Genomic DNA, 12,285 nt, shown 5'->3' with positions numbered 1-12,285 from the left:
AGCCGCGGAGAGCCGCCGGCGCCGGCCGCCCTTCCCGCCGGCGCTGGGCTACCAGGGGCAATACAGAGACCGGTACGACCACGCAAGCAGAAAGGCCGGGAAGTCACCCACCGTACACCTGAAACAACACACGTTAGTGGAAGCAGTGCCAAACCTCTCCCCCACCGTTTCTCTCGAGCTAAGAACTGGATCTAGAAGCAAACGCACAAGGACCCGCGGGCGCCTGACGGAGAGAAGAGCACAGATTGGAGAGTCAACTAAAAGAACATAACAGAAACATGCTTCTGCGCTTCTAAAAAGTGCTTAATCCATGGTACACACCCTTAGCTCAGCCCCAGCGGGGCACAAAGGCCTAATGACGAGTACTACAACCAAAATAGAATCGATTTAGGTAAGGCAATAAAATATAGTGTAATTACACAGACCCAGATTCATCTCCTAATAAAGGACGAACGGTTCCCATCAGTCTCTCAACAACAAAACCACCGTCATGACCACGGCAACGTTTCTTCAGCCTCTGAAGCGGATGACGAGTTTTTGTACTTTATTGTAGCTTTTATATAAAAATTTTTCATTCAAGGACTTTCATCTCGATTTGTGCCAATCACTTTATAAGTTCATTAGTTTACAAATGATTGCAACAACCCGTTAATAAAATGGAACACCTAAAAAGGTTTTTAGTATTTTAAATAACTTCAAGCTTCATACTGCGGCTCTTCTTGTTAAGGAGGTTGAGCCAGCGAGTAGCAGGAACAGCCCAGCAAGTTCTGATGCCCCAGTGGAAGTGACTAGTTACAAGGTTTTATTGGCACAGCCTTGCTCTGCTTAAAAAAAAAAAAAAAAAACAAAAAAAAAACAAACAAAAACCAAAAAAACCCAAACAACCAGGAACAAACAAAAAAAGAAAACAAAAAGAAAAAAACCCAAACTGAAACAAAAAACTAACATAACCTAAACAAAGAGCATCTTCTCCAAGAAACAGTTCATATTCTCATACAGCCATGAAAAATGTTTAATGACTTAACATACACGTGTTTTTCCTATATCATTAATTTGGAAATACTACAAATGCTGTCATTTTAGACCAGAAAAACTACTGTGATTTGCAAGACCTGACATTTCCTAAAACAGTATTAAACAACGTATTAAACTTCTTGGCTTTAAATGAAACAATACAACGCAAGTCTCTGCAGTCTGCATTTTGCAAAAGGTAAGAAATACACAAAAGAGTGTGAACAGCTCACGCCTATTGAATGATCTTTAGTAACTCGATAGCCTGCTGTGGGGAGCTTACGCTGCCAAATAAAAAAAAAAGGGGGGGAGAAGGGAGGGCCTGGCCCAAATATGCTTAATCCCTAAGAACAAACACGGTAAAGGCCCAAACTGCTCCGTCCAGATACCTACAAAGAGCGGAATGGTAAGGCTGTAACTTATACTTTACGTGTCAGTTGACAGATTATCCACTAACTTATCTAATAGCTAAAGTCTTCAGTACGGCTGTTATGGGGGCACTCATAGCTTGAGTCTGTGTGTTGGAAAACATAAAAAAGAGCTTGTTTTGTTGACGTTGGTCCAGGTATACAACAGTCCTCGATGTTAGCCGTCTTCCTTCGGAGGAGTGTACCAGCCTACGGAGAAGAGAGAAACACGTTAGGTACCGACACTGCTGTGTCAGGACGATCTTGCCATCTTACCCTGAACTTGTGGGAGACGGAAGCCTAATCTGGCTCCTCCCCTCCCTCTCAGAGTAGGCCAGCTCAGTGAGACCCAGCGCCCTGAACGCTAGCGGTCTGCAGCGGGAGATAAAGCACGTGGCATACTCCAGGAGCAGACCCAGTATTTGGGCGTGAAAATGAAATGCTTCCAAGAGTGGGGTTTTTCTGTGGCAGCAGCTATCCCGAGGTGGACAAGCTGGACATCCACAGAGGAAGCTGCTGAAGGAGGAACACTGCTGTAACAAAACCGAATGGAACACAGGTAAAACCCCCAAGTCTTCAAGCCACTTAATGCACAGGCATACAAACGTGACTACGCTGGGATACTGATAGATAAACCCCATCTTGCACACTGAAGAGGTTAGGCGCGCACAAGCACTTGAACGGTTTACCCTACTTCCGCAAATCCTGCTGCAGGAACGGGCCCAGAAATGTCAGTCGAGTAGCTTGCCTCCTGATAGGATTTGGCATGTTTAGCCGTTGAATCATACCTGATCAAGCGTGCATAGTTTTTTCTAGCCACCTCCAGATCTCCAATCTGAATTCTCCCCGCCACTATTGTAAAAAAATCCTCTACATTTTTGTGCAGTGAGTACAGGGCCTATTTATGTTGTCCCAGAGAACAGGTAGCAGCTATAAGTTAAAGACACCTTTCGCAGCAGCAATAAATGCTGTGAATGCTTTGTGCACAGCTCCTGACGCAGCAGTAATCACTGTAGTCAAGGCTAGCATATAGCTAGAAGTAAACAGACAGCCATGCTGGCTTTTGTGGCAAACTAAAAAAGCAAAAGACTCAGTTAATGGCAAGATCAAAATATTGTAAAATTGGAAAGCATTTTAAAGTCATTATCTTTGATCTTCCTCCCAGTAGCATAGAAGGCATTATGTTCAATTTTAGAGGTAGGGAAACTGAGGTGCTCGCTACAGTCACACTGAAATACGCTCTCGTGTTCACAGCAACATGAATTCCCAGAGGGGACTGTGTCCAGCCCGGACCAAAGAACATCACGGAAGCGGTAACTGGGACTAACTCCCTCATCACGAGACCAGGGTACCAATTCTGCTGACTACTTTTACATAACGTGTAAGCCACTTAAACCTTTTAAAGCCTCAGGTCATTTGCTGTCTTCTCGTCTTGGCATGATGAATGCAATTATACCTGAAGCACTTCAATACTTGTTTTACACAACTGAGAGACCATTAACTGGCTTTAAATGGGGGGGGGGGGGGGTTGGGGGGGGGGGAGACGAACAACAAAAAACAAAAACAAACCCGAAACACGTGTCTCCCATCTCTACTGTGCAGTTTTCCAGCCAGTGCACTTTGCTTGGACCTTTTGTATTTTTTCAGTCTCTGGTCTTTCTTTCCACTTTCTCTCTTCCTTAATGATTACTACTACTAAGGTCTTGCCACATTGAAACAAAGCCTTTCAGGGAAAGGGGCAAACTTTCAGCAGGTACTTCACTAACAAATAAGACACTTTAAAAGCTACAGTAACAATAAAGTTACTAGATCAACTGCCTGCAACTGAAAGCGGACTACCTCTCAAAAGACAGCAGGAACACATGGAACATCACCATGTCCGTGTAAGTTGGACAAGTTGCAGTGATTGCTAGTCAAGTTACTTTAAGCGCTACTGTCTTCCTGGTGCGAGATGAGAAAAAGGAAGCACCGTTTATGGTCCTCCCGAGCCAACACAAGACACTCTGGCACTTCAAGTTTTACTGTGGCCAAATACCAATTCCCAGGCTGCTGTGCAGACAAGAACCAAGCCGCGAGAATATACATACCATTTTTCTCATGTATTTGTACTAGTGACTTATAGGACTGCTGTGCTCTTGCTAGATTATATTGGTTCTGAAAGGAGAAAAAACTAACATGAAAAAAACTGTATCTAGACATGCGGAACTTAAAAACAGTTTTACGAAGAAACTCTACAGTGGGCTTACAAATAAAAACCATGCACGATGTTACAACATTCCTGGCTTTAAAGTACAAGATTTTCAAGACAAATACCCTTATCTTCTCATTTCTCCTCCATCATAGTGACAATAATTTGTACACCCCTGCTGCTGGAAAGGCCCCTCTATTGGAGGGCTCAGAACCTGAAGTACGTCAAAAGCGTGTGCAACTGGAAGGGCAGGCTTCAGGCGATCCCCACCGTAACTCCGGCTTGCTCAGCTGACCAGTTACCGTGTTCGACAGAACTGCGGTCATAAACTTTTACACCTTACCCAGTTCACTATCCTTGAATCAGTACTTAAAAGCTGGCATCCAAGTGAGAATTTCATCGACTTAAATATTTAAGCATCCTTTGAAAACAGCATGTAGTACTTCAAAGTCTTTGAAGTTGTGGTCCATCACCAGCATGCACACTTGAACTGAATTATGATTTCGATTAATGCTGAATGGCTAGCTCAGAAGTATTTGCATGGTATTATTTTTCACCCTCTCATGAAACTTTGCAGGTGTCTGGTCCAGCAAAAGGAGGAGAACTTCCGAACATCGGCGTACGCGATCCAGGCAGTCGGGCTGTCATCTACAGCCCTTCTCAGAGCCGGAATTTCCAAATCCTCCTGATTCCCAGTTCTGAATCCTCCTTCCCTTCCCCCCTTGCCAATACGGGGATAGTACAAGTCCAACTACTTACACACCCTGCCCATCCCAAGGTTTCATCCTCCTCATACATTCATCATTTCTTAACAAAGTCATAGTTAACTGCCAGTAAAATACTCACACGTGCACCAGACATCAAGATAAATCAAAACGCACATATATTTGCAAGGACAATTCTGTCATTCAGCATCTTCTATGCAACTCAGCGAAGAAATGGAAGCCTAACAGTGATTTGTGTAATTGATACACACAGCGCATTTACCTTATTGGCTCCAAAGTGTACTCTGGCTTTTCCTTTGACTAAAGTGGCATTGATCTGCATGATGACTGATTCTATTGAATAGGCACTGCTCCAGCCCTGGAGGAGGAAAGAAATATTTCTATATAACATGTACTTACTTCTTGTGCTCACCTTGCAAATCTATTTTGAAATGTGTGCTTTGGGATTCCCCCCCCCGCTCCAGTTTTAGTTTTAACTACTTGTTTTCAGTTAACAGCTTTTATTTTCCAGAGAAAATCTGGGAAGTGATATACAGTATTAGTACTAAGGACCTGTAGGAAAAATGAAAAGGCTGAATCACACATTTCCAAAATACAGCAAGACAGAAACAAGAAGAGCTCCATTATTACACCATTTACACATTTTCAGCAACGTCACAAAAGAAATTACAACTTCTTGTTGGAAGAAGCAGAAGAGACTGCTATCTAATGAAGCCATTGAGTGAGCTATGACAATTTCGCTCCCATGAAAATTACTGCTTCTCTCTGGCATTGCTTTACCTTCCAGGGGTCACAAAAGTTTCTGCCAGAGCCTGCAAATAAGTTACTTCATTCATTTACTTTCTTTAAAGAGAAAACCGATCACTCTGTCTACACGAGAGTCATCTATGCCTAGAATCTTCTGCATTCCTCACTTCTCCAGAGCTGACTTCGTGCAGTAGCAGAGGCTTCTGGAAAAGAAAACAACGCCTCTTGCTCCTCAGAACTCACTCTTTACACTGGCTTCCTCCCAGAAATTCTGAGGATTCAAAATTGATGCACTCTCACTTCTTGCCTCTTCCTCAGACCTCTTGTAAGCCATCCAAGGCAGAAAAGATGATCTTACACAAGATCAGCAAGGCAAATCTTGTGGAACTGAGGTTTATTCCACCATGTTCCCTTTGGAGCGAGTAACTTATTCCACACAGTGATTCTTCAACTCAGGGGAAACACCCATTGTCATTATTTTAAAGCATGCTTTGTTATCACCCAGATAACAGAGTCTGTGTTCACCTGTTTAGTAAGAAGTTCCATGCATAATGCACCTCCACCTAGGACATACCTAGAAACAAATGTGAAAGAAAATATATCCGACATCAGCAGTTAGTAAAAAGATGAAACTGTTCACAGCACTTTAAAGCTCTTGCAGGCTAGTTTGTTAAATTTTTTATTCACATAAAGCTGAAATGCCCTTTAACCAGTAATATATTGTAACTAGTTAGCCATATTATACTTATGCAAAGAAGATTAGCATTGTGAGACACCCCCCAAAAAAAATTCCTTTGCTAACTACACTTAGTTAAAGCTACGACTAGTTGTGCAGACTAGCTTGGGCTAGTCTGCAAAACTGCTTACAGACCATGAAAAAAGGAAGGTTGCTTTTTACGGCTACACTATGTATATGTAGTACTGATGTGTAGTTATAAAGAAAAACAAAAAACAGACCAAATTCACTTCTGTACAGAGATTTAACACAATTCCAAACACTGTAGGTGCACCTATAAATCAAAGGTGTAGACAAATGAGATCAAGCAGATCTTCACTCGCTCTTTTCCTATAAACCACTTTCTAATTTCAGTTAAGACTTCATCATGCATTGCGCTGACTGGGACTCAGCAGTCAGCCGCCTGATCATCGCAAAACCTGGACTGAGGGAGTTTACCACTGGAATTTACCACTCCAAAAACGTAGTCTCCCCTATGATCAAGATGTTCAAACAACGTAGATCTGTATGACATTCACAGGGAAACGATCACTGAAATCCAAACTTTCTGGGCCATTCTTTCTTTCATTCTACAAAGAAGTCCAAGTACAACAAAACCAGAACCTAAATGAGTTTTCTGGTGTCTGGCACTGCTTGTTTACTTTTTTGGTAGCAGCAACCCTCATGAACACTCTTTAACTGCACTAACCATTTCTTGAATGCAAAAAAGACACATAGCAATTAAAATCAAATCAGAATCAGCCCCAGCTATCACAGACTGCATTTTTCCAACGTACAAGTATAATTTCCTGTCAGCAGGAGACGCATAAAAGCCTTAGAAGGTGAATTTCATCTTCTCTCCGTTGATATACACAAGTTTCCACTCCACAGACAGCACTTCAAACAAGTTTTAGATGACTTTTGGAGCATGGTGTCAATTAAATTTAGTACCTTTGGGTTAGCATTTGAGGAGATTTTAGACAAACACTTTATAGCAGTGTTACCAGCAAAAGAGTCAGTTAAGACTGAACAGCAAGTTTAAGGCAACACAGGGATCAAGACCCTTCAAAGCACTAACTCAAAACACCCTACTATTCTGAACAACAGGAGAAGTAACAGCGATGTGAACCATGCACAAAGAGGCCAACTCTTCAACGTTACGGCAGGCACAGAGTCTTCCAAAGCTAGACACACTAAGCAATTCAAAGAGGAATTGCATCTGGCTGGAATACGCACCCAGCCATTTGGCTCCTATTGGTTCATGAAGCTTAAGAAGCAAGTCTCCATATCACTCTGAGCTCTTCACCAAACTCAAGGTCTACAGCAGCTCATGAATATACATTTAGGGGAAATTTCTTGAAGTCTACATATACGGTAGTCTCAAAATGTTCCCTGCAAACCCAGTCAACCAATCTCAAGTTGTAACATTTTCACCACAAAGTAAAATTTCTGCAAAGCAACTCAAACTTACCCTCCTGTGAGCACAGGAGATACCACTCGCACAAAGGGAGGATCGAAAGGGAAGTTATCCTGAAAAGCATAACAAAAAACAGGTTAAGAACAATACTGTGACAGTATTTTCCTAACCAGGAAGTATTTCGATAGCCTTATTTGGCAAATCCGATTTAAAGCAGTAACATTTTTCAGTTCTGTAAAAGTCACGTTTCCACAGTAGTGGCTCAAAAGCAATCTGTGGGAAGCTTTAGTGCCACACTTAAAGTTGCACTTTTTTCTTCCATCTTTACCCAAGTAACAGCTGAGGGTCATTTCAGTCACTTTCTACGGTAAGCAACAAACTTAACCCCAGCACTTCTTCCCAGAGACACATACCTTAAAAGAGAAGTTGAGTAAAATGTATTCTACACCTTCTTTTTCTTTTAAGACCTGAAGATCACTATGCAGTGGGCTATCAGGATCAACTCTATAAAAGAAGCAGGGGGGAGATCCTGGATGAAGTTAATATTTTCACTACCTGTAAACAGTAATTATTCTTAAAGAGCTCCTTTATGTATTTGTAGTTTACAAACTGTAATTCGAAGGGAACTGTAGAAAACTCTTGCTCCCTTTACAAAGTAAACACTTTGCCATGAGATCAGCGTGAAAGCTTGCTGCAATGCACTACATTCCCAAGCTATCAAGTGTTATTTGAACATAGTTAGCACAAAATAACCTGTTTATTTGAAAACAGCAATTTCAATTCTCTCCAGTTCACTGGAAACGTATGTCTCAAGGCAGGGGAAGAAAAAAAAAAAAGATTTTAACAGGAAGACTGTAGCGATCTAGTTTTCGGTACGCAGTTACTGAATCCTTTATGGAATATGTGATCACAGTTCTGTGTCAGCTGTTAAAAGTAATCTGCATCAGCAGAAGTACTAAAGCCAGCAGCTTCTGCTCAGCAGAATTTCAACAATTGTTTGTTGCAAAATGCTGGTGGTGAGCAGCCTAGACATTAAGTCAGACAGTACAGGGTTAATCCCACCCAGGCTCTGACGCCCCAGCAGCTTTTAAAAGAGACTAGGCAAAAAAATGCCTGCAGCAAGCCAAATGCAGATGTTAAACAAAATGATGGGCTATTAAAATCCAATCCTTTGCTGCAGGTGAAACCACAAACTTCTTAGATCTCATTTCAGAATTACTTGGGTAGTTTGTCCCCATCCTACCAACAGGAAGCTGTTTCAGAAGAAAATCTCCCAATGCTTAGAAACCTATCACTTCCAGCCTAGCTTGTACTAGGCCAGTTCAGAGTTACTCGTTCTAGTAACAATACTGTTCCTTAGGCAGATGGGCTCTTTTCTCTGACCTTTACCCCCTCAACTAGTCTGCACACAGTTCATTTGTTTTCAGATACTTTTTGCTGGGATAAACAAACACAATACTTCTTATCTTCTCTTAGTCATTCTGGAAGCCATTTGCTGCATGCGCTCTATTTTCTCTTTCTTGAAGGCAGAAAATCAGACCTGTTCACAGCACTTGAAGAGAGGTTTCAAATCACTGCACAGTGGTTTGAGCACTCTGTTACAGAAGCGCTCGACAGACAAGGCCTCCTGTAATATGGCACAGATTTTTCTGACATATGTCATTCCTGCCATTTTCAGCTTCAAAACGTTCACGTGCCTACAATTACACTAAGGAGGAAACAAAACTGTATTTCAGCAGCTGGTGACACAGTCGTAGAAGTCTTGCCACTAGGACAAGGCAACAATTCCTACGGGCAGGTCAACTACTGTGTTGAAACAGCTTACATCCTTACACTTATTCACCATGACATATCTGAACTGATGGAAGTTCCTTCATCTCTTGCAGCCATCCAGCCTAGTTTGGATAGGCTTTTCCTTCCCATGGGTTATCTTGTAGGACGATGGCAGATGATCCCATTACCAGGAATAATTTCAATATAATACCTCCAGAATTAAAGTTTTTGGACTATGGACACAAGATGAGTTACCATCTGGTACACACAGTGAAAAGCAGTACATAAGAGAAGACAAGTTATGTAATTATATGTCATAATTGTGTTATATCTAAAAGTTTCAGTCCTACGTGTCTGCTCAACTGTAGAAATAAAGAACTAATGACACTAAGACAGTTCTGTTCCTTCTTACATCTAGAATGAAACTAGAAGTTGCATTTTCTTGAAATAAACAAACAAACAAAACCAAACTAAAACCATCCAGACAAAAACTCTAGACAAAAAATTTCATCATTTAAGGTTTCACATTGTGGAGTAGTTTCGGAAAGAGAATTGAACAGTAATGAAAGTTATGGTACTGCACACTGTGTTGGCTGTGCAAAGAGTTTGGAGTTTTTGCCGGCTCAATTACTACAGTTCAATCTCTGTACACATTTCTGTATACCAGAATTGTAGCCACCACACGCTATTTTATATGCTCTGGCTAGGGATTCTCATTCATCAAAAGTAAGAATCTCTGCAGCAATAATAAAATGAATGAAAAAACTTTAATAACTTACTTTAGAAGTTTAACGTGCCATTCATACAAGCTGTCATTTACCAGTTCCACTGAATATATCCCTGTAGAAATATTAGATAGAATTAATTATGCACTAAAAGTTTAACAAGGTAAGATTTAGCAAAAACATTCCTTGCTTTTAAGTACAAGTACTGTCAATAGATGTAAGCAATAGATAAGATACTGAGATACTGATACTGAGGGACATCCTTCCTCCAACAGCAGAAGCACTTCTGAGCAACTACAAGGAAGAAAAGTTCTTTCACTTCTATAAAAAAAAATTCCACACGAATCAAAACGTTCTTCTGATACCTAACTTTTTCTCCCCTCCCAGTTCCCCTTCAAACTTTCCACAGCTACAATTCCAGCTTGCTTAGTACTCAGTATATTTTATACCCAGTACACGACCAACACACTTTTAAAACACTTAACACACGGTCTGAGTATGCAGCATTGTATTTCACAGGTTCTCGTCAGTATTGGCAGACCAGGACAGGACACCGGACAGTGTAGGGAGTAGAAACCCAAAAAAAGAAGATACTGCATTGGATGAAGCACATTCCTAACAGCTGACCAAAGAAGTCAGAAAGATGCATCAAAAAAATAGCTGTCTCTGGAAGCCAGATGGTGATTTTCAGCGGTTCATTTGTTTTAAGCATGTTAAACAATAGTTATGCATTTCACTCAAAGGGAAGGATGAAAGGTTATCTGCCATTTTCTTGTATATTCAAGCTTCCTCTCTGTAGAAGTTCACACGCAGCCCAGGAAAAAGCAATAAATCTTTAACCACCAGACAAGATTTAGAAAATGGTATCAGTGATGTTCAAAAGTCTAATCTCTTTCGCCACAGACTATTCATGCATATATACTAAACAACTATGATTAAACTTGTTACCAGAGCTAATATTTAATGGCATATCTATTGCTGATATAATTATTTGGAAGACGTATGCAAATCAGGAATCCGCCTAGGATTTCTGAAGGCTATACAAACAATAGACTGCAGTCACCACATTCTCTCCAAGGAATTACGGTATTCATCTCCGGGTTTTATTATTCTAGAATACATTACCTTGCAGTTAAAACTTTTAAGCGTTAATACTCAGAGTACAGATAACATTTCAAACTGTCCAGACACCTTTATTTCTAAAGCATTCCAAAACTCCGTAAACAAGGTAAAGAAACCGTGCTTGCTTCTCCTTACCGCAGTGCCACAAACAAGTGGGTACTGCAGCCAAGATCATGATTTCAAATTTTTCTAAGTCTAGGACAACAAAGTAGGTCTGAAAACTTACACACTGTGCTCTCAATGTCCCTTTTAATCAGCAGCTAGTTCAGAGATGCCACACTTTTCTGTTCAAGGATGAACAGAAGGAGCTATTAAGGCCTTTTTCCAATTTCCCAGATCCAAGGACGCTATTTTCTGAATTGCCCTTAGTATAAGTGGAAGTCATGAAGTGTAAGAATTTCAATCTGTACTGCTCTGATGTCAACAAAAGAGTTGACGTTCAGAACTCTGCTCATTGTCAACTCCCATTAATGATTAATCTGTTCCACCGCTGTATCCAGAATATTGTCTTCCACCTACAACCAAAAGGGAGTGAAGACTGGAAGAAGCAGCCTCTCAGTATTACGGTTTTGGCATCTAGCATGAGTATAAATACTTGTTATAGACAACAGAACAAGTTACGGTAAGGATTCTGATAATATCCTAAATAATGGAAGATCACAAGAGAACTTCCATCAGCTTGTTTATTCACTAAGCCTCTAGCCCTGTTCCTGCATTCCTTCCACCACCCTAAAAGTCCTGCTCTTACCCTGAATTCACGTACCAGTCCTTCACCTTCAGCTCCATGGGTTACCAAGGTCCACGTGTTTTGCTAGCTCCCCCAAAGGAATAACTTTTGCTGGCCTTAAGAGCTGTACTGTACCTAAACCAGAAGCTGCAACAGGGTTCTTCAGAGAGATGCGCACAGTTCAGGACTGACAAGAATGTGCCTTAACAGAACAGGAAGCTACTTAATCAACCTTTCAAGCACACAGATTTTGAGCTGAATAGTATCTGTACGTCCTCATGAACAGAAGCAGCATCAGGGTTGCTTGCTGTCTTGGTACAGAAGCTTCTTAACAACACTATCCAGAGTTGAGGGCGGGTTGTTTGTTTTTTTTAATAGTCAAGAGGTGTTATTTGGAACCAGCTCCTATGCTTTTTTCTTAAGCTAGGCAGTAAGATGAAAGAGGGTTACTGTCAAGAATAATTTATCTGATTAGTACCAGTTTCCAAGAGGTCCTTAAGGTAGGGAAGGGAGTCAAGGTAGATTCCCCTCACTTAAGACACAGGAAGTTTTGTGTCCTATTCCTCTAAAAGGCCATCCATAGAGGTGATGAAGTAAAAGCAAGCACACAGAACCATGAAGCAAGCAAAAAATTGAGAGATGAACAGGTCGGAAGAAAAACAACCCATTCCAAAACAGAGGCAATGTCTTACTTATAGCAACTTTACTACAACTAGAAGTAAACCCCA

At 41.1% G+C, this 12,285-nt stretch overlaps 1 protein-coding gene across 1 annotated transcript in view; it reads right to left on the bottom strand.

Annotated features, from left to right (window-relative positions):
- Positions 1-984: 984 nt before the first annotated feature.
- The window catches only part of UBE2Q2 (ubiquitin-conjugating enzyme E2Q family member 2), a 50,512-nt gene continuing 39,211 nt past the window's right edge, over positions 985-12,285 (bottom strand). The window contains exons 7-13 of the mRNA XM_009330066.1: positions 9,763-9,823; positions 7,624-7,714; positions 7,265-7,323; positions 5,604-5,652; positions 4,594-4,689; positions 3,506-3,572; positions 985-1,628 (exon numbers count right to left, since the gene is read on the bottom strand). Coding sequence (XP_009328341.1) covers positions 1,597-1,628; positions 3,506-3,572; positions 4,594-4,689; positions 5,604-5,652; positions 7,265-7,323; positions 7,624-7,714; positions 9,763-9,823 — 455 coding nt within the window. The 3' untranslated portion in view covers positions 985-1,596. The remainder of the gene's footprint in view (positions 1,629-3,505; positions 3,573-4,593; positions 4,690-5,603; positions 5,653-7,264; positions 7,324-7,623; positions 7,715-9,762; positions 9,824-12,285) is intronic.

Source organism: Pygoscelis adeliae, unplaced genomic scaffold (assembly GCF_000699105.1).
Source record: "Pygoscelis adeliae isolate BGI_AS28 unplaced genomic scaffold, ASM69910v1 Scaffold298, whole genome shotgun sequence".
Taxonomy (NCBI): Eukaryota; Metazoa; Chordata; class Aves; order Sphenisciformes; family Spheniscidae; genus Pygoscelis; species Pygoscelis adeliae.
The sequence above is the reverse complement of the archived record's forward strand: the minus strand, read 5'-3'. Positions and strand labels throughout refer to the sequence as shown.